Raw genomic sequence first — 19,958 nt, 5'->3', positions numbered from 1 at the left:
GGAAAAGTGGAAACAAGACCAGATATGATCGTAAATAAATAAAATAAAACTTTAATTAAGATAATAAAAACCAATAATTAGTTAAGTGCATCATACTATTACTATTCGTCTTGAGTTTTTATTTATTTAAGTATATCTACAAATTTAACGATAATTACGATTGGTAAAATTTTAGGTAACTTAGTTTAGGAATTAATACTATTGATGAATTTACTAAAAATAAGGGCAATCAAATAAATAATACAATTGTCAACTAATAGTACAAAAATAAAACTTGGACTTTATTTAACAAAAAATGGATACAGTAAAAGATTGAACTATTGAAATCTTGATCGTCGAAACTTGAAATCAATACTATTGTTCGCCGGTTTGGAAAAATTTGCCTTTTAATCACGCCTGTGAAGATTATAGATTCTAAAATCTGTCACCTCAACTTATAAAAAGAAAACTTAAGTAAATGAATGGAATGAGGCAATAATATTTTTCGCCAAAAAATAATATAATTGGGCTTGGGCCGGCGGTCCAATGACAACTACTATGACAAATATGATAGTATCAACCATTTGTTAAGCATTTGCCAATATTATCTTAATCAAATAATTTTATGGCTTAAAAAAACAAATAATCTAGATTTAAAAAAAATTAAGTTCTTATACTCATCTCAAACTTAACACGTTGACTTGAACTACAAGATGCTGGCTAGATTGTCTACATTTGGCTAGGCTAGAGCCTAGAAGAATGACTCCCAAGTCCTATGATCCTATCCTATCCTATCCTATGGGTTTGTCAAGCCAAATAAACCCACACAAAGGATAACAATTGTTTAGGTATTATCCCGTCAAAAAAATTGTTTATGTTTATTGTTATTTTTCACTTTCTTCTCCACAGTCCATAATCCTCGCATCAAATTTTGATTGGAAGATGGAAGGGACCACAGGTTGAGTGGTCTACCGTATCTCTACACATACGATATGCAAAATATACAAATCTTGGGATTTTTTGTCTCGAAAAAATGCAATCTTGGGCTGTCTAACAAGGACCCGGCAACGAATCCCATCAAAATTGCAAACGGTACGATATCCCCAAATTGGTCAAGGGATTTGAATTAGTGGGTAGGGGGTTGGTCACCGGATATCCATTGCACATGGACGCTTTGGTTTTGAGCCACTCCAACCCATGTGCCTGCTTCATCAATGGAGAGCATTAGTTCTACCAAAAGTATCTAAGTTTTTTTATAGGGTTGATTAGTGAAATGACTGAAGCAACTAAGTTCAACCAAAAGTGAGACCCCCCAACATTTATTTTAGATACATTTGGAAAGCTGTCATAAAGTCGTGTATTTGCGGGCAAGTTGGCAAATCTTGCGGGGCAATCTTCTTTACCACTCAAGGGCCAGAAGTGAATGTTTCTTCTTTGCATTTTTTTTAGTGAATTCTGGTTGTAATACTTGTGGTGTGAGGTTCTTGAGGCGCGATTCTTGATTTGTTGAATTTTAATTTGTTTTGAGTCACATTTGTGGAAATTAATGTTTTTTTTTCTTGATTAAACTTGTAGAAGAAGAGAAGGAAGCTCGAGGCTGTCCTTTGGCTGGGATCAGAGTGGTGGAAATGAGCGCAACAAGGTTCATCAAGTGTGTGACGGTGGGCGATGGAGCTGTAGGCAAAACTTGTATGTTGATTTCTTATACTAGCAACACATTTCCTACGGTGAGTTTTGCTTCTTTTTTTCAATATATTTATTCTTTATACTCCAAATGTATTTTTGAGCGTTTCTCTTCAAGAACGTCAACTTGGTATCAATTTTTGATTATTTGCAATAATGAAAGATAAATATTACCCAACCACATAACCTGTAGTGGTGGCTTGGTAGGAACTTAATGGAGCAACATTTCTGGTTCTTTTCATCTTTCTACCTTTGGTGCTTGGCCAAGGCTGCCTTTTTAGTAATTTAAGTTCTCAGAATGTGCAAATTTTTTAAACAAAATGTTATCTTTAATTTTATTATTTCAATTTCCTGGCTTGCTCTAATTTCTGCTGCAACTTAGAAATATGCTCTTGCTGGTATAGATGATAAGTTTAGATGTGCTGCCCGTAAATGCTGTTGTACATGGTTAAAACTTAAATCTCAATTTCTGCTCTTTCCCTTCTGTGCAACAGGATTATGTCCCTACTGTTTTTGATAACTTCAGCGCAAATGTGGTTGTGGATGGTAGCACAGTGAACCTAGGATTATGGGATACTGCTGGTAATTCTTTTGACATATTTCTCATATCTAATGCCTTTCCCTTTTGATTTGGTTTTACATAAAACGCATCAGGTCAGGAGGATTATAATAGATTACGGCCATTGAGCTACCGTGGGGCAGATGTTTTTCTTCTCGCGTTTTCTCTCATTAGCAAGGCCAGCTATGAAAATGTTGCAAAAAAGGTTAGAATCTCATAAAGTATTGTCATCGTCCAATGTATCAAAAAAACTGACCGTGTCTTTCCTTTCTTCAGTGGGTTCCTGAGTTGAGACATTATGCTCCTGGTGTTCCAATAATTCTTGTCGGAACAAAGCTTGGTAAGATGGCTGACATTGAACTAAACATTTTCTTTCTACAAAGCAGTGGCTTGATGTTTGTATTACGCTTTTGAATGATATATAAGGATAGTAGTGACACGACATTGTTGCAGAACTGAAATGCCTGTTTATAAAAGTTTGAAAAGGTTAAATAATGGTAGTAATCAAACTAAGCAAGAAAATTGTGAACATATAATAAATATATATATTAATTTAAACTTGCTGCTCAATTATCCCGGCATTCTCTCCGAAGCTTGTGTTTCTTGGTTTCAATACGGTATTTTGCTTCATTTGACAGCAAGCATAAGATTGATTGAGTGTAACATTTTGATTTACAGATCTAAGAGATGATAAGCAATTCTTCGTCAGTCATCCTGGAGCCTTGCCTATTAGTACATCTCAGGTAAAAAGAGAGAGATATCTCTCTTAGTCTGACCCTCCGAGGTCCTCTTGTCGTGTCCTTCTAAGGTCCTTCTCTTAAATATTCATATAGGGAGAGGAACTCAGGAAACTAATAGGAGCCCACATATACATTGAGTGCAGTTCAAAAACGCAGCAGGTATCTTTAACTCAGTACCATTTACATGAAAACAAAATCCCACACCCTCTTACAGTGGGGCATCTTTCCATGCTTTTTTCGCAGAATGTGAAGGCTGTTTTCGATGCGGCAATAAAGATAGTGTTGCAACCACCGAAGCAAAAAAAGAAGAAGAAAGTGCACAAAGCCTGTTCTATTTTGTGACCAAGGCAAGAAAGAGCATGTGAACGATCAATCATGGCCTTGGAGCAGCTAGGCCCTAACTAAGTGGATTGATTATATTTGCTAATGCATTGGGATTTCCTTTGGTTCTTCGTTATAATATTAGGCTCATGATATATGTGGTTTTGACCTGTGTCCTTTCTGATGTATCTTGTTACTCCCTGCCATTTTTAAGTGTGATAGCCAAAGAAAATACAATGGTGGTCACGGTTTGGGCTTGTTCTATTCCACTACTGATTTATGAAAGCAAAGTGACTCCATAGCCATGAGTCGATTTCTGTCCGGGCTCGAGAGATGCTAAATGCCTAAATCTTAGCTGAAAACTTGTTCTTAGTTCAACTCAAGGTCCATCGATGATCGATCGTTGCTGTCTAGCATGTTTTTTTCGAGAGCTCGAGCTAGGAATTAAGATTCATAGGTATGGTTTATTTCTTCCTTCTTTAAAAGTTTTTAAAAATAAATCCAAATATTATTTTCTGTAGTTTTTGTTTTTCACATAGAATTCAAACAATCAATAAAATTCTTCTTGAAAAAAAATATTCCTGAAATTCTACATTTTAATTTTATTGATGCAAGTTGAGAAATGCCAAAACCACCACATACGATTTTAAATCAAGTATAGACCAATGTTATATGATAATGTTTTCATATTACCAAATTCTTAAAAAAAAAAAAAAAGATCAGGAAATTCAGAATGTAACCGTTGAAAATAACCATTGTAATCTAATTCGCCAACATATACAAAAATGTCTAATCAATGCTAAATGCCTTGGAAAGAGGCAACTACAAAACTCCTCAGGCACAAGCCTCAAACGAATATCTCTATTTACATTGTTTCGAACTCAATAAGGAACCGTAAATGGCAATGCATATACGTCAACTTCAGGCAAGAGCTGGGCACGGGGCTGCCATAACGATGAGCTGCTAGAGCAAAACATGCTATTGTTTTCAAATTTTTGTCTTCTCTCGGAACGTAGCCCATGATCCTTGCTACAGACGAGCCAATCTAGATCCTCCGGACTAGAAGGTGCATCTTGCAGCGATGGTGGAACCCAATTCTCAATTAGATTTTGGTACTGTACTGATTCCGGGCTTTTCTTGGAACCCTCAATGGCATCAAGGCCAGGTGGAGTTCCTGTTTTGGCTGGAGCAGCAGGTTCAGACTTTCCAGAAGTCAAAGTAATCTTCTTTTCATCGGTTCTATTGAAGTCACCTAGAAGAAAGTCGCTGGTTTTCTCAGGCAATAAAGAAAAGTTTGGTTGCCGATTTCTCAGAGGTGGAAGGTCTGTTCTTCCGGATGTGGAGCATAACTGTTGTTCATTTGTCGAAAGATCAGACAATTTCTGTTTCTTTGAGGCAAGCTGTATCCTGATGATAGTACCTGTTTCACATCCGTGAAATATAGAATTAGTATATTACCCACAAAAATGACAATGGTGAATTAGATTTTTGTAAGGGAGGAGAGTAGTTACCGTGACCCCGTATGACATTTACAGGCGAGGATGACCTCTTCCTCTTACTGCTATTTTCTGTGCTTTCGGAAGATGTGCTGGGTAACTGCAAACAAATAGGCTGAGCATGCTCCTCCGTAAGACCACTTCTTTCTAGCTGCTCCCTATGTGTCGAGATATTTTTGCCAATCTGTTCTTTAGGGAAATCGAACTTGTTTGAATCCAGATCAGGCTTCTCATTTCTCTCTTCCCTTCTCCCTTTTTTCTCCCCCTTTCCCTCATCTGTCTTCCTCTTTTTTGAATTCGGATCAGTCTTCTCATTTTTCTTTTTCCTTATCTCATTCCTCTCACCTTTCCTCTCCTTCCTTTCATCTTCCTTCTCCCTTCTCTTCTCCTTTTTCTTTTGTGCCTTGGCTTTCTCCTTTTCCTTTTGGAGCTTTGGTGCACCAAAATAACAGTTTTAGTATTTGATGCCAATTGGGCACGAAATGAACTTAGACCTCAGCTTGCCCATGCCCAACAGCAACCATTACATAATTAAGACTAGCATGAAGGTAATCATGCATCTTATCCAACACGGATATTTCATTACAAGTCCAGTATTCCAACCTCATAGAAGATGTCATTGCCAGATCACAACTATTCTAAACAACCAATAATCTTTAACCTTTTGGCACTTATTTAGAAGGTGTAGCAATAGGATTTTCAAAATTTTCATTTTCAACAAAATAAACAATGGTTTAGAAGAAAACATCACCACGAGACACTTTGAAAAATTGATTCCCTAAATGAAATGTAAAGAATTAGCCGATCCTTTTGAAGGAGACAACCCAATTAAATGAGGTTAGATTAGCTTACGGAGAATTATCAAAAAATTCATCAAATTTTAGCAACTTGAAAATCGGTTTTTCGATTACAGACTTGGCCGATCCTTCATAACATGGATGCAAAATTAAATGAGATTTAATGAACATGGTGAGAATTGCTCAAAAACACAATCAAAGTTTAGTTTACACAAGAAATTAAACAAGACCACCGTAGCCAAGTGTCTTTATTGAAAATGAAATTTTCCCTCAGTAAAAATTCCATAAACCGCACAATTGAACTTATTGGACATGCCCATGACTGCACATTAGTTTAGTCCTATATGGTGACATGAATTTTCAAATGACACAAAGAAGACCCAGGCCTTATTCCATAAGCTTATAATACTCAGCTTTTTTAAATTCAACAACCTACTAATAACACTTGAAAGCAACGGCAGAACCACTAGACTGTTCTTTCCAATTTAAAAACATACAGTTCTCCAACAATGTCACCAATGAGTTACCTTGTCGAGACTCGAGAAAAACTTATACAAGAGGATTCGAATGCTATCAAAAGCAAAACAACTAGTTTACTCCAGAAGCTAGAGAAACATGCAAAATTTCTCCAACATACTGTGAACGTGATCAGAAGTAGATTTATCAAAGATTTTAATAAACAATTCTTGCTCAGTAAACAAACAAAGATTGATTTTTTTTTGGCTAAATTCCGAAAAAAGGTCATATTCAGATCTACTGTCATTAGGTTTTGGGAAATAATTTTAACATTCAGAAAACACGACAACAATTAGCAAAGAAACGATTCAAGATTCTCTGAATTAACATGTTTACCCCATACATAAAGAACTGCCCCAAAGCCCGAAAAATCAAATCGACGAGGACTCATGCCCATGTATACACATCAATCAGGGTTTTTGGTTCAACCAACCTTAATCGATTCGATCAAAGCCTCTTTGCTGGCTCTGCTCGGTGTATACCCAGGGGGTGGGTACGGAAAGCACCGAGACATACCTTCTAGACCGAATCGAAGATTTGACGATGAAATAAAAGAAAATAAATTAACGGTGACGGACAAACTATTAGACCCGTAGATTTACGAAGAATCTTGTGGATTATTTGCGCAAATTGAATGTAAAATTCAGAATCTCGAAGAACCCTAGGGGTTGCGGAGTCGCAAAAGCTCGAGAACCTAACGAGTCGGCAAAACCTAAAAATCTGAGGGGAAACTTTGTATTAGGGTTGGCTTCGAGGGGGAATATATAGTCGTGGAGTCTCCGATTTTGACGCGGTCTTGTGTTATTACGACTTTACCCTTTACGCGATATTTTATTCTCGACACGTCTCCTCCTGGGGTTTGGGCCACCGGACCCAACTTTTCTTGTTTGGGTCTTTAAGCCCAATAAAACTATTGATTTTGCTAACCTTTTGGGTTTCAATAACCAATCCAATTTGAATTCACATAAGGTAAACTCGATTCTTGTCATATTATTTTCAGACGTAAGTCACGCAATTCTTTGATATTATTAACTTTGTTTTCCAATTTCTTTTTTTTTTACAATAAACCTCATATTTTATTCAAGAATGAATAACATCATTCTTTACAAAATTTATCAACCAAAAACGAAAATTCTCAGGTTCCAATTTCGTTAAAGCTATAAATTTGAATAATTTTCATACTCGGATAGTTATTGGATTAAAGTTTGACTTCAAATATATATAATACTTTGTGAAGTTAAAAGAAAATTAGAGAAGAAAAATGATACATATACACATTGAGTTACACACTGTATATTAAATTACAAAATTATCCCTCCACTTTATTTGAAAAAATTCTTTCCAAAATAAATTAAGTATATTTATGTAATTTCAAGTACAATATGTAACACAACGTGTAACTCCTTCCATGTACATGTAACATCACCCACTAGAGAATAATAACCATGCAACCAATGGCGGAGCCAGAAATTTTAGTCTACCCGGGCTAAAATTCTAAGCTCCCGTATTCTTTAATATTTTGAATTGAGCTACTCGGGCTAACACCAAATTAAACCAAAATTATTCAAAAATTTTATATAAGAAAATTAAAAAAAAAAATTCGGGCCACCCGAACGCCCTTGTACGTGGCTCCGCCACTGCATGCAACTGCATGATGAAGTTAGTATTTTACCATGAAGAAAATACACAAATATTTACACTAACCAACAAATACCACACAAATGCAAAATCTTGGGACCAAAATCATTATCTTAAAAAAATGTTCATTTGACAGCAGTGTTTGAAAGATAGATCGAACGACTCAACTTCATTTGCATCTCATGTATAAATAAAACATGATTGTCGACGCTAGCACACAAACAATATCTTTACGCTAGCATTGAAATTTTTCGAAGAAACATTCTCCTCATATAAAACCAAAAAAAATAAAAAAATTCTCAATTATCAAAACGAGGAATATGCAGTATTTTGCCAACTCAAGACTACGAGCCCTTAAATTCTACATATGTCCCATTTTGGTTTACCATTGACTAAAAACAATGAATTATAAATTATGCGTAGTGAAAAATAAAAATGCAACTTGTCCATCGAGGGGTAACCAACCCGAGTACAGTAACTGCGGACCGAACAGCGAATAGTGAACAGTGCTGTTCCCTGTCACAAAATCTGCATGTGTACGTCTCCCTTTTTCAATTTATTTATTTATTTTTTAAAATTTTGTTTGGGGCTACCTAATCTTTATCTGATTTTGTACATTTCCACGTTCCCCCTCTTTTCTGCCATCCCCCACCGTATATTAAAAGGTAAAGAAAATATGTTGCATAGCATTAATTAATAAAGAAATGAATTTGTTTCTACAAAACTGGCTTCTTTTAAGATGAAAAAAACAAAAAAAAAGATTTAAAACTGAGTCGTTGTTTGGTCGTGGTCATCATTTATAAAGAATAAGAGAGTCCCAGAAAAGTTACATTTCTGCCAGTATATTTAATGCTCCCCCTCCCCAATTAAATCAAAGTAATTTAATCCCTCTTGGATATTAAAACTTGTCACATTTATGGTAACCTCTATATAAAGACAGATCCTTACCCAAGAAAGGTTCCTTTCATGCTGCTCCCTTTCACAAAAACCACTACCTAAAGCAACAAATCAGCCAAAATTTATGCCCATTTCTCATAAATATGGTTTTAAAGAGAAAGTATATGTCATGCGTCTCTTCTGATGTAACAAGAAAAGATCAATTTTCTAGCTTTTAACCTACTCCATCTTGTTTCCATGTTGCAGTACCAACTTTAGCGCTTATATCCCACAGAAGGAGCTTGTCTTCACAAAAGGGCAGCTCCTCTTTTGCCTCTTTCTTGATTCCCATCTGTTGAGCTTTTGCTTTAAAAGCTAGCTAGGGAGTACTATGGCTGTTCGGGCTGATTTTCTGCCCTTGGAGAATATGGGTTATGGATGGGTTATGGGGTTTGAAGATGGGCTTTGTTTTCAAGAAATACAGGGCCATGATGTGCAGAGGAAAGGAGTTGTGCTTCCAGCGTTAGGTTCTTGTGATAATAATCAAGCTGCTGCTTCTTGCTCTGAGACTCTGTCTATGGAGTTCCTGCAGTGTTTGTCCTCTGAAGCTGAGAGGCAAAACCTTGAAATGAATTGGTTTCTTCACTTGGAGGTACGTAAAACTCTCATTTTAATTTGATTCTTGATCAAACAAAAATATCATTTTATCTAGAGAAATTAATATACTTCTGGTTTGAAACATTTATATGACTAGATAGATGACTCCGCGAGCCTGAATATTGAAGTATATTATGTCTATAATCTACAGTTTTAGTTGCATGGAGACTGCGAATTTGGTCGCGTGAGGGGGAGGAGGGTGTTTGTTTTCGTACTATATGAGATGATTTTGTATATTTTTGGCAAATATACTATTTATAGGACCAAGTGGGAAACAAATTTTTTTTTTTAAATGTTCTCTGATCTTCTACGTTTTTCAGATTTCAAAATCGTTAAATCTTCATCATCTCTAAAATTGCACTGATAATTATTTAACGATCGGGTCGTTCTAAATTATTGTTAATCTATACATATGATATATGCGACAGAATCAGAATTTAAGATCACTCATGCAAGATGCCACTCGAAAACAAGCTATAGTGCTACACAAGCACTACGAATCAAGAATCAAGTTCATAATGCAGCAAAAAGACGAACAGCTAAGCAATGCAAGAAACAAAGCGATGGAGCTTCAAGAGTTGTTGCGAAGAGCAGAAATGGAAGCCAAAGCCTGGGAGACAAAGGCCACAGAAAGAGAAGCCATTGTCTCTGACCTCGACAACAAGTTGAAACGATTCAGACTGAAAGAGAATTCGCTTTGTGATTCTTCCTCGAGCAGCAGCAATACAAAGGAGATGGAAAAGACAAAAGAAGAGAGTAGAAAGATTGTTTGCAAATCATGCGAGGCTCGAAGATCGTGTGTTGTTTTGTTCCCTTGCAAGCACCTGTGTTGCTGCACGGCGTGTGAGCCACTTCTGGGGCACTGTCCCGTGTGTGGGACGTTGAAAGAGGCGAGTTTAGAGGTGTTCTTAGGTCCACAGAAGCCTGCAAAATTCTGAACCAAGAAAAAAGTCGGAGAAAGGAAGTTGGTGGATGTGAACTCAACTGAACTGATCGGATATTTTGTTTTGTTTTTTTGGTGATGTGGGGACTTCAATCGCAGAGGATTTTAATTTGTGGTAGCATTGACCCAAATTCTATGGATATATATATGATTATCGTATGAGATAGCTAGGTAGGAAAGATTATGTGCCTATAAATACAAATCAATCATTTAGATAAGGAAATCATAATTAATATATTGATTGCAGTACAGTAGGATTAGTATTATGGATTCAATAATCATGTCTTGTTCTTATGATTTTGGGGGGGAAAAAACTCTGATAAGTAACTCTATGGATTGATATCAATATCTTCGAATACTTCTTTTGTGATGCATGTGAAGATTGAGGGGAAAAAAATGTTTTGAAAAGGTAAAAAAAGCTTCTTTTTATTTGATTATTTCTTTTTATTGAATGGAGGAAAGGAAATAATAAGATGGAGGCTCATTACCTCTTAAAGCTTGTATATATGCTAACTCATTATTAATCATTCTGAGATGAAAATAAACATCAATCAAACTCCAATAACTAGAACAATAAACAAGTGTTGAAAAATTAAGAATGAAAAATCCAAATATCAAAGATTAAATCTAAATTCACATTTGTTAATTAATGATAAACCCCTACATGTTATATAATTTAAGATTTTATAAATTTAATATATGACTCATTCAGAATCATGATTTAGAATTATACACCCTCTCATCCTAGATTTTAGGCCCACCATACCCCAACTCCTAGTTATGTCTAGTTTCCTTCACCAAAGATGGAACCAAAACCTTCGCATACTACTAGATAGAAATTAATACTCAATAAAATTACATAAATCAAAATTCTGATTTCTATGTATATTTATCACACTAAATAAAAATAAAAAAACAGTAAGGCCACCATATTTGACTCGTCATACGGACCAGTCACCCATATTTGGTGGTTTTGAATTAGCCATATTGTTATTTAATTATAATATATGCAGTAATAAATAAAACTTTTTTTCTGTAAGATGGCAGGGTTGAAATGAAACGGCCAATAGCAGCTAGCCTGCCTCGACTGAAGCTTGGCAGAGAAGTACTTAAATCTGCCATTTGCCAACCTCCATTGCACTGCACTGCACTGCACTGGACTCTACCTCTACCTCCAGCACGGAAGATTCACTGCAACCAAACAACTTTATTTCATTGATTAAAAGGGGGAGTGCAGTAATAATAATGGGGACAAATTTGTTACTGTTTTGGTGATATCTTTCAACATTTTGGTAAAAGGGCACCAAAAGCAGAGTGCACTGCGGAATAAGTTTGTACTCTTCTCAACCATTGTGCTCCTTTTTGGGTGATTCTGTGATTTGCTTTATTTGTTCATGTCTAGTTCTTTCTTTTTCTTGGCTACTTTACTAGTTTATCAGTGTTGTAGATATAGATAGAAAATTAGAGATCAGTTGTTGATTCTAATATTTGTTTTAGATTAAAAAAAATGCAAATTTTGAATGATTCCCTCTTAATGATGACATTTGCAATATATGTCACAAGAGCAGAATCTAATTTTGTGAAAAGTTGAAGGCAAAAATAAGAGCAAAAGGTTGAACTTTAAAATCTTACATTCAAAGTGTCCTTTTCATTTTCTTGGGTACTTCCTTTCACGGTTTCACCTCTGCCATCAATAGTACTTCAATTCGTTTGCTTTTAGCTACAAATAAAAAGGATCTCTTGTCAAGCTAAAATGCATCGGTTCAAATTATAAGTGGATCCAACAATTTTAATAAGAAGCCAGGAAAAGAAAATTATATTTCGACAATAAAATTCATATGGTGTCACAAAATGTACACATAAATTTCAATTTTTTTAATCCACTTCTCCGATGTTACGTAATCAGTAATCTATTTGGTACGCATGGATCATTGGGTGGAAGCATTTGATGTCGGATCAGCGACATATTTTTCAAACGTAGAACTATATTGAGCTACAACTATATATTATTCACTGCTAAGAAAAAGCATGACTTTACCAATTTATAAGCGCCATTTTATGTGTCAAAATGGATCAGCAATTCCTGTACTATTAAATACATTACCATTTCTGGTATTCTATTCTTTTAAATGCTATGATAACTTATTGTATATGCGTGCCTTCTTTTGATACAACTATGAAAGACAAGATATGGTAGAGACGCTACAACATCAAATCTTAAGGTACCTGTTCATCCATGTCTCAATCTCCCACTTTAATGGTTGAATGCTTATTCATCTCTTGCCAAATATCACTACTGGATGCTGAAAATAAGCTGTATGAACTCTATCATGAAGATGACTACTTCCAAATTATATCAAGCATGCGAATAGGTTAGTTAAATCGGTATCCGAAGCCAACAGGGAAATGTTTTTGCTGGCTACATCCACACGGCACTAAAAAAAAAAAAAAAAAACACACACACACACACACGTACATTATCTTACACTTGATCATGTCTGTGATGTTAGGACCAACATTCGGCAATATCGCTGTTTCTAGACCTCATACGCTCAAATTAAGTTCCAGAAGCAATTTACATGACATATTTGGATTACAAATAAGGGGTGCTTTCATGTTACATTGTACATGCATGCTCTTTCGAACAGTTTTCATCCCAGAAGAAAAGCACACTGGATTCTTGTTGATTAGATATTCAAGAAACACATTAACAGACGAAGATCTTCCGCTTAATATAAGATTAGAGCAATCATTCTCCACAAGTTTGTTTCGATCAAGGTTGAATACTTGTGGAAGTTTTTTTCCGGCCAACATCCAAAAGGCACTAGTTTCCTTAAAGGTAGAAACAGAGGAGTACACAAGCGGCTACGTGGTTCAAGAGGTGAAACTATGAACAATTGAACACACATTTTATAAAGCACGACATTTAGCAACAAACACACCAAGCCATGGATCATGTTTCCTTCTCCTTTCTTGCTAATGATTTCTTGAACCAGGGAATCCAAACCGATGTTTCCTTTTGATAGCGAGTGTAAGCTTCCGCTCTGTGCTGTTGTTTCACCATTCGTCGCTCCACGAGAGTCGTGACATATGCGAGGCACAAGCTGTTCATCAGTGCACCAAAAAAAGTCCAACCACAACCCAAGTTCCAGGCGAAGATCACAAGTCCCCACCACCACAACTGCTCCCCAAAATAGTTCGGGTGTCGCGAGTAATGCCACAAGCCTTCATCAAGAACAGGCACCAACGGCTGACCAAGTAGTTTCAGCCTGTCATTTCTAATAACGAAATTGTGAAGTTGCGTGTCTGCAAAATAGGCAATAGTTACACCAGCCAAGCACACTGATGTAGCAACTAAATCCCAGATATTCAACTGCGTGTTTTTCGAGTGGACTACATACAAAGGCAAGCAATTGCCCAACAGAAAAACCTGCAGCAGCAGAAGTTGGAAACATCATATAAATTTGCATCTTGCAAGTTAACAATACATGAGCAGTATATCACAATTAAAACAAATCCACCGCAAAAGATTCAAATTTGGCATAAAAACTAAGAAACCGGATAATATGATCACCTGTTGCGAAACGTAGATAGATAATAAAGAAGCCCACCACCATTTTTCGCCATACTGTTGCTTCATATCCGTGAATCTCCAATCTTCTCGAGCACCAAACTGCCACCTTTCTCGGCGGAAGTAGCTGTGGCTGAGCCTAATGCACCAAACCGACGTCAGAAAGATAACGAGCCTGGACCTCCAGACGTTGCTATCAGCTAACGGGTGAGAGGAAAAGTAGTATACGAGCATCACGGGTATCGCCGTCCAGTACAAGTCTATCATCTGCAACATCCCATTAATTTACACTAGTTCAGTTCACATAAAAACAAAATTAAACAACAACCCATCATTCATAATTGCAAATGAACAGGAAATACCCACCCAGTGGCTGTTTTGGAGTAGTCCCACAACCCAGAAAAGGAGGCTGATGTTGAGGAAGAAGAGAACGAATGCTAACAGGAGAGGATGGTGATAGCACCAAAGATAGAGCGGAGAAAGAGAATTATTGGATTGACGAAGGAAGGAAAGATAGAAGAGAATCGAGGGCAGAGGAGCGGCAACCGCGATCAGCGCATTTTTCAAGTTCCTGCCATGAGCAAGAGCATCACTACTCGCTACGGCCATGTTCCAACTGTGATTCATTTCGAGGTGCGAGTCAAGTCCAATATATAAGCTATTTTCTATTGATTTTCATTCCTCTTTTTAAAAAAAAAAAATAAATAAAAATTAAATAAGACATTATTTTGGTTTCCAACAAAAAATAAATGCATAAATCCAAAATTTTTTTAAAAAAAACTATAATTCTAATATCAATTTTAGACCATAGAAGGCCTAAGAATAATAAGGATAACCGATCAATATTATTTGTACTCCATTTTCTCCCATTCATATTCTAATTTACTAAGAAAATAAGAATAAAGTTTGGAGTGTATTTAATATAAATTGATAATAATATGTATCTATCATAACAAATTATGTGGTATGAAACGCCTTTATTCGATTGATACAAACTAATTCAAAAGAATCAAACCTAATCATTGTATTGCTTGCAAAAGTTGAAGAATCGGCGTCGAAGCATGCAAACTTTGGCGCCAAAAGTATGGGGGGCGTGTAGTAGTATATTAGGGTTTTGTCAATGCTACCTCATGCTCGAATGGGATCCAACGTCCCATGTTTTTTGAGATTTAATATGATCTCATTTCAAATGAGATTATATTAAATCTCAAAAAAACATGGGCCCTTGGATGCAGCACATTAGCATAAACAAAGCCGTAAATTAGATGATTGTGTTTAGTGGCCTGTAATAATTGTAGTTAGTAATGATTGGAGGCATGCTTCATGTTTGGATAATGATGTCTTCAATTAATTTATAGCTGGAAAGTTCGTGAAACCTCTTCACTTTCTGCGAAAGTATAATGCTGATATTTTTTGAAAATTTATTTCCCATATTGGCGTTTAAAGTGATTGGACTCATATTCATTACATTTATGTATGGATTCTTAGTGGTCACCCTATTCGAATAAATTTTGCTTATTTTATTTCTTTTATCTACGAAAAGTATACTTCACAACACCAAGCGTGCCCAGTGACCAGTAATTCGAAAGCGTCGAGTCTTTGCTTAGCCAATGGGACGATTGATCGATTTCTTTCTTGTACACTTTAAGAGCATTATCAGGGCGAATTATTCAATACTATATTTAGAGTATTTCTTTCCTTTGATGTGGCAAATGTTTAGTACTTAGATTATCAACACACGATATCAACTTTAATAAAAATGTGATATCGAGATAATTACTCTCGATATATGATAGACAAACTCGTAAACAGTAGGTATTGTCCTACGAACCAATCCTAATGTGATGCCAAGATCGAGGAGCCGAACCCGCAGCCGAAAAATACAAGTGTGGATTAGATTCATCTGCTATAACGTACAAAATATGAATTTTAATATTGGACATGAGATAATCCGCCCCTAGACTTTGCCTGTATAAGACAGTGATTAAGCTTAATCAACACATTTATTCAACATCCATGACACCTCTGATCATATCTAACATATGTTGAGATGTCATGCACACACTTTCACATACCACGAGCTCAAGATCACCCCTAAGATTTGGAGTGCTCTGCATTTCATGTTTTGAAGATTTGGATGTAACAAGTTCTCCACAAAACCATTATTCTGGAGCACATTTCCAATTTCAAGACACCATTTCTAGCAGTCTATTTGATAAGGCCTCAACAATTATTTATACGACACATTTTAATATAATTTCAACATCAGCATGATACTAAACCAAAAGGACACATCCAAGAATGAAAATGGTACAAGTCGAACCTACTCTTGAATGGCCTTTTTCGCTGCATCGTCTTCTGCTTTCATCTTCCTCTCCCACTTTCTCTTCCTATAGTCCGCCAACATCTGAGGCATGGCTTCCATTAATTCAGAAGTACGTTCTCTTTTTTCAGCAGCTAATCTGTCAACCTTATGTCCTTTCCTTTTGGTCTTCATCTCCTTCCTCTCTGGATCGTATGGCCAATCTGCTCCAGCCAGAAGGACTTCTTTCCGGAGCTGAGCTCGGCGACGTGCACTGATACCAAGAGGTTTCCACGCCCCAAGCTCCCAGTAACCCCATACCCCCTTCGAAAGCTCATCTTTGTACTTTGCTAACTTTTCTTGCCATGGAAACTGGTATTCTCCCACTGCTTTTGCAACAGATTTTACAGCTTTTCCAGCCATGGCTTCTCTACAAAGACCAAGTAATCATGGAAATAAATATAGCACACGATATGTTAAAAGGTTAAAGAAAACAACAAAAAGTACAAATGCTAGAGGCGTCAGGAATTATATACAAACACGATTAGTATATAAATCATTATTTTTCATGTTTAAGATAACATAGAGGCACATGTAAAGCCTATTACAGAAATATCCTCCCGTGGGCAGGGCGGAATTATATTCGGCCAACCGCAGAAACACCAAAAACCTAAAGCCAATCCCGCCATCCCAAGATAAATGAAGCAGTTTCAACTTCGGACACACACTCACACAGAATCCAACTGCGAACAGTGTTGTCTCAAGTCTAAACATAGCAAGCTATAACATCTTGTTTGTGCTAGTGCAAAACATTTAGAATGGCAAAGGATTGATGCGGAACTTTGAATATTATGCAACATGAGGGACCTAATTTACTGAATTCACTAATTAGAAGTCCGACCCTCTTGAACAAATACAAGAAAATTGGGAAACGACAACTATGTGGAACTTTGTATTTCTCTCTCTTGAGATTCAAATATGATCCAACTCTAGGTTAAGGGTTCATTCTTACTTCTCTCTCTGAGCTTGCCTGCACACTGCTCGCTCACAAAATTTTTTTAAATAGTTAAATTGTACACTAATAATTTCAAGGACAAGCTTCAAAATTCTCATTGCAATAATTAGCCCTTGAAATTGCATCCAACATAGAGATAGAGAAACAACAAATATAATATCTACAGCCACTTCAAATAATTCATCGTTTCCGCTTCAGACAATTTAACAAACATCTTCACTACAAGCACTTCACGATCAAATAACGCACTGAACATTGAACATTAGGCAACAGGAGGAAAATACACACTAAACCTACAAAATATATCTCCCATTTTAGCGTTAGGAAATGCGTATGAATCACACAATTCAGTGAAAACTTCCCCCTACACAGGTCTCGAAAAGGATGAAGCATAATCATTACAACTAGCATATCTAGCTTCATAGAACAAATACAGATCTTGATGACACGCCTAATGAAGGTAAATCATTAAACAAAAAAACGAAAATAGTAAAAATTTGACCTTTCTGGAGCGTGAAAATACCAGCGATATTGTCTCTTCTTTCAAGAATTCTGAATCAGATTTTTGGGTAAAATGCTTTGCGGGGGAAGTTTACGTTTTTGTCCTTGCTGAGAACCGAGAAGGGAGGAGAGAGACAGAAGACGACTCGGATGGAAAAAGAAGAATGAAGTAAGGCCCATCAATCTTGGGTTTTTAAATTCTCAACCCACGGCCCAACCCGAGTTCGCCCTGTCTGTCTTCACTAGTTTTGCGACCTGCACAGACCGGCCCATTTAAGCCTATTTTTAATGAGTTATAAAATTTCAGCCCAACTCACATATATTGTTTACGGAATATGTCAACCCGACAAGCTTTAGAAAGGTAAAACGTGTCTTCCATTCACAAAATAATTGAAATATAAAATGCATTAATTTTTGTTTAATTAATTTCTATTTATAATAAAAAAAATTATTAAAATGTTGAATTAATTAATTTAAATAAACAATTATTATGTAAACAATTACTTTAATTAATTCAAAATTTTTATTTATTTAAATAATTAAACGCATTAATTGATTTAGTATAATAGTTAAATCGTTTACACATAAAATAATATTAAGATAAAACAATTTAAGATAATTGTCATAGTTATCAAATTAAAATTTGATTATTTTATTCAAAATTAAATATATAATTTAAAACAAAAATGAATGTAGTTATTTATTGAATAAAAAAAATTAAAAATAAAAATTACAATTTAAAGAATAATTTAATTTAATTATTAAAAATTAAACTTAAAATTTTCACCAAAATGGTGTAACATTGTACCCTTGCACCAACCTAACACATAACTAGTGTCAAATCCATGACTTACTTTTTAATTAACTTCAATCTTTTAACTCTTTTATTGGTTAAAATCTGGCCACGTTTTTAGGTTTTTTTTTTTTTTTACTTAAATACACTTTTTCATTCATTGAAAATTTATTCAATTACTTGCTTTTAAAATTTTGAATAGTATTACAAATTCAAAATTTGTTTTGTTAATTTTATACAAGGAGTTTTGTTATGCTACCTACTCACCGTGCTCACTCAATGTGCCCATTATAAGGTGGCACTCAATTATTGGATTTGTTGAATTGTGCATCCAATAGTTGAATGAGGATTAGTTGAGCACGGTAGGTGGGCAGCATAACAAAACTCTTTATACAAGTATAAATTGTATAATTAAATTAAATTAAATTTTATAAACTATTACATTTTTAAAAAAAATTAAATGGAGATTTTTTTTAAAGATTGAGCAAATGCAACTAAGGGAGTGTTTGTAATAGATTATGCTTTTGTTAAAGTGATTAATTTATAAATTATAAAAAAGTTGAGAAAAATCAAAAGTTGGTAGTGTTTGGAAACAAATGTGAAAATCTAAAAATCAAAGTTTAGTAGTATTTGATAAATAAGTGATTAGAGTGATTTTAACAATGACCTTCTTATTAGAATCACTTTTGGAGAATCATACTCACCACATGACTAGCTTTTGAATTTTAATTAAGTTAAACATAAGCTAACACATAATTTAGGTTTAAGAAACACACAAAAATGATTTTTTATGCCAAAAATTAACATTTATTTTTTTAATGATTGCAAACACTCCCTAAATTGCGCAAACTTAGTTGTTAATTATGTGCTAAATTAATAAAATAATAAATTTCAAAATACAGAGCAACATATCCAAAATTTTGTAAGTGTAAAAAATAGTTGAACAAAAAACATAATTATACACGTCGAAGTGGAAAATTAATTAAATAATTAATTAGCCAACTACATAAACTAGTTATATATAAAATGAAAACATAATTACATACTGAAATAATAAAATAAGATACATAGTGTCATAGTAATCGTATAATTAATGATATGTTAAAAAATCATATAATTAATGAAATATAACTGTGTTATAAAGTATAAACACAAAAAAAAAAAAAAAAACCACTAGTTAATGTTATAAAAAAAACCAAAAAGCCACTAGTTAATATTGGAAAAATCAAACGGACCTACCGATTACATGAAAAGTGGACATTTTAATTTATTTTTTTCATAAAAATGAGAATTTTAATCTAATTAACTTGTTTTAATTATTTGTTAGAGAAACTAATATGACTTTGTATTAGTAGGAATTCCAATCCGAATGTGAGTTGAAAAGTGGGATCAGTGATGAAATTGAATTAATATGAAAGGCGGTGGATGAAATTAAAAGTGAAATGAAACGTGAGAGATAAATTTAAAATGTTTCCTTTAAGTTAGGGGAAAAATTCAACCACCATTCTGATTGGGGATACACTGCTAATTATAATAATAAAGTAGAAATACACTGCTTTTTATTTATGGAT

General features: G+C 35.0%; 5 protein-coding genes across 8 annotated transcripts; 2 read left to right on the top strand and 3 right to left on the bottom strand.

Annotated features, from left to right (window-relative positions):
* Positions 1-846: 846 nt before the first annotated feature.
* Positions 847-3,628, top strand: LOC140863604 (rac-like GTP-binding protein 5). 3 transcript variants are annotated; one of them, XM_073267140.1, is made up of 8 exons: positions 847-1,071; positions 1,555-1,706; positions 2,157-2,244; positions 2,317-2,426; positions 2,498-2,561; positions 2,900-2,964; positions 3,055-3,120; positions 3,205-3,628. In XM_073267140.1, exons 1-8 carry the CDS (start codon positions 972-974, stop codon positions 3,301-3,303), a joined length of 744 nt encoding a protein of 247 aa, XP_073123241.1. In that variant the 5' UTR covers positions 847-971; the 3' UTR covers positions 3,304-3,628. The 3 variants fall into 3 exon arrangements, with proteins under 3 accessions (XP_073123241.1, XP_073123243.1, XP_073123242.1); XM_073267142.1 differs by lacking the exon at positions 847-1,071 and adding an exon at positions 1,088-1,459; XM_073267141.1 differs by lacking the exon at positions 847-1,071 and adding an exon at positions 1,089-1,398 and having other exon boundaries at positions 3,205-3,627.
* A 381-nt stretch (positions 3,629-4,009) lies between these two features.
* On the bottom strand, positions 4,010-6,811 carry LOC140863603 (uncharacterized). Its single transcript, XM_073267139.1, has 3 exons — positions 6,525-6,811; positions 4,794-5,208; positions 4,010-4,702 (listed from the first exon to the last, which is right to left on the bottom strand). The coding sequence occupies exons 1-3, from the start codon at positions 6,603-6,605 to the stop codon at positions 4,164-4,166; spliced, it is 1,035 nt and encodes a 344-aa protein (XP_073123240.1). The 5' UTR covers positions 6,606-6,811; the 3' UTR covers positions 4,010-4,163.
* A 1,996-nt stretch (positions 6,812-8,807) lies between these two features.
* Positions 8,808-10,370, top strand: LOC140867707 (probable BOI-related E3 ubiquitin-protein ligase 3). The gene is made up of 2 exons (XM_073272755.1): positions 8,808-9,257; positions 9,691-10,370. The coding sequence occupies exons 1-2, from the start codon at positions 8,997-8,999 to the stop codon at positions 10,198-10,200; spliced, it is 771 nt and encodes a 256-aa protein (XP_073128856.1). The 5' UTR covers positions 8,808-8,996; the 3' UTR covers positions 10,201-10,370.
* Positions 10,371-11,088: 718 nt separating this feature from the next.
* Positions 11,089-14,388, bottom strand: LOC140866437 (uncharacterized protein C594.04c-like). Its single transcript, XM_073271423.1, has 5 exons — positions 14,143-14,388; positions 13,780-14,043; positions 12,432-13,635; positions 11,838-11,925; positions 11,089-11,396 (listed from the first exon to the last, which is right to left on the bottom strand). Exons 1-3 carry the CDS (start codon positions 14,383-14,385, stop codon positions 13,159-13,161), a joined length of 984 nt encoding a protein of 327 aa, XP_073127524.1. The 5' UTR covers positions 14,386-14,388; the 3' UTR covers positions 11,089-11,396; positions 11,838-11,925; positions 12,432-13,158.
* A 1,338-nt stretch (positions 14,389-15,726) lies between these two features.
* LOC140866074 (uncharacterized) lies at positions 15,727-17,737 on the bottom strand. Of its 2 annotated transcripts, none has more exons than XM_073270948.1 (2): positions 17,617-17,737; positions 15,727-16,508 (listed from the first exon to the last, which is right to left on the bottom strand). In XM_073270948.1, the coding sequence occupies exon 2, from the start codon at positions 16,499-16,501 to the stop codon at positions 16,100-16,102; it is 402 nt and encodes a 133-aa protein (XP_073127049.1). In that variant the 5' UTR covers positions 16,502-16,508; positions 17,617-17,737; the 3' UTR covers positions 15,727-16,099. The 2 variants fall into 2 exon arrangements, with proteins under 2 accessions (XP_073127049.1, XP_073127048.1); XM_073270947.1 differs by having other exon boundaries at positions 17,596-17,728.
* Between the last annotated feature and the right edge of the window lie 2,221 nt (positions 17,738-19,958).

Source organism: Henckelia pumila, chromosome 4 (genome assembly GCF_033568475.1).
Source record: "Henckelia pumila isolate YLH828 chromosome 4, ASM3356847v2, whole genome shotgun sequence".
NCBI classification, from domain to species: domain Eukaryota; kingdom Viridiplantae; phylum Streptophyta; class Magnoliopsida; order Lamiales; family Gesneriaceae; genus Henckelia; species Henckelia pumila.
This window is presented reverse-complemented; position numbering and strand designations above follow the sequence as displayed.

What these genes read in the sequence shown, in the direction of transcription:
- LOC140866074 (XM_073270948.1), bottom strand. Translation starts at nt 16,501, where the DNA reads ATGGCTGGAAAAGCTGTAAAATCTGTTGCAAAAGCAGTGGGAGAATAC.
- LOC140863604 (XM_073267140.1), top strand. Translation starts at nt 972, where the DNA reads ATGCAAAATATACAAATCTTGGGATTTTTTGTCTCGAAAAAATGCAAT. An exon ending in CTAGCAACACATTTCCTACG is followed by an intron (nt 1,707 to 2,156) that starts GTGAGTTTTGCT and finishes TCTGTGCAACAG; the next exon opens with GATTATGTCCCTACTGTTTT. An exon ending in TGCCTATTAGTACATCTCAG is followed by an intron (nt 2,965 to 3,054) that starts GTAAAAAGAGAG and finishes ATATTCATATAG; the next exon opens with GGAGAGGAACTCAGGAAACT.
- LOC140863603 (XM_073267139.1), bottom strand. Translation starts at nt 6,605, where the DNA reads ATGTCTCGGTGCTTTCCGTACCCACCCCCTGGGTATACACCGAGCAGA. An exon ending in CTTTGATCGAATCGATTAAG is followed by an intron (nt 5,209 to 6,524) that starts GTTGGTTGAACC and finishes GGTGCACCAAAG; the next exon opens with CTCCAAAAGGAAAAGGAGAA. An exon ending in AAATGTCATACGGGGTCACG is followed by an intron (nt 4,703 to 4,793) that starts GTAACTACTCTC and finishes GATGTGAAACAG; the next exon opens with GTACTATCATCAGGATACAG.
- LOC140866437 (XM_073271423.1), bottom strand. Translation starts at nt 14,385, where the DNA reads ATGGCCGTAGCGAGTAGTGATGCTCTTGCTCATGGCAGGAACTTGAAA. An exon ending in TACTCCAAAACAGCCACTGG is followed by an intron (nt 14,044 to 14,142) that starts GTGGGTATTTCC and finishes GGGATGTTGCAG; the next exon opens with ATGATAGACTTGTACTGGAC. An exon ending in CTATCTACGTTTCGCAACAG is followed by an intron (nt 13,636 to 13,779) that starts GTGATCATATTA and finishes CTGCTGCTGCAG; the next exon opens with GTTTTTCTGTTGGGCAATTG.
- LOC140867707 (XM_073272755.1), top strand. Translation starts at nt 8,997, where the DNA reads ATGGCTGTTCGGGCTGATTTTCTGCCCTTGGAGAATATGGGTTATGGA. An exon ending in ATTGGTTTCTTCACTTGGAG is followed by an intron (nt 9,258 to 9,690) that starts GTACGTAAAACT and finishes TATATGCGACAG; the next exon opens with AATCAGAATTTAAGATCACT.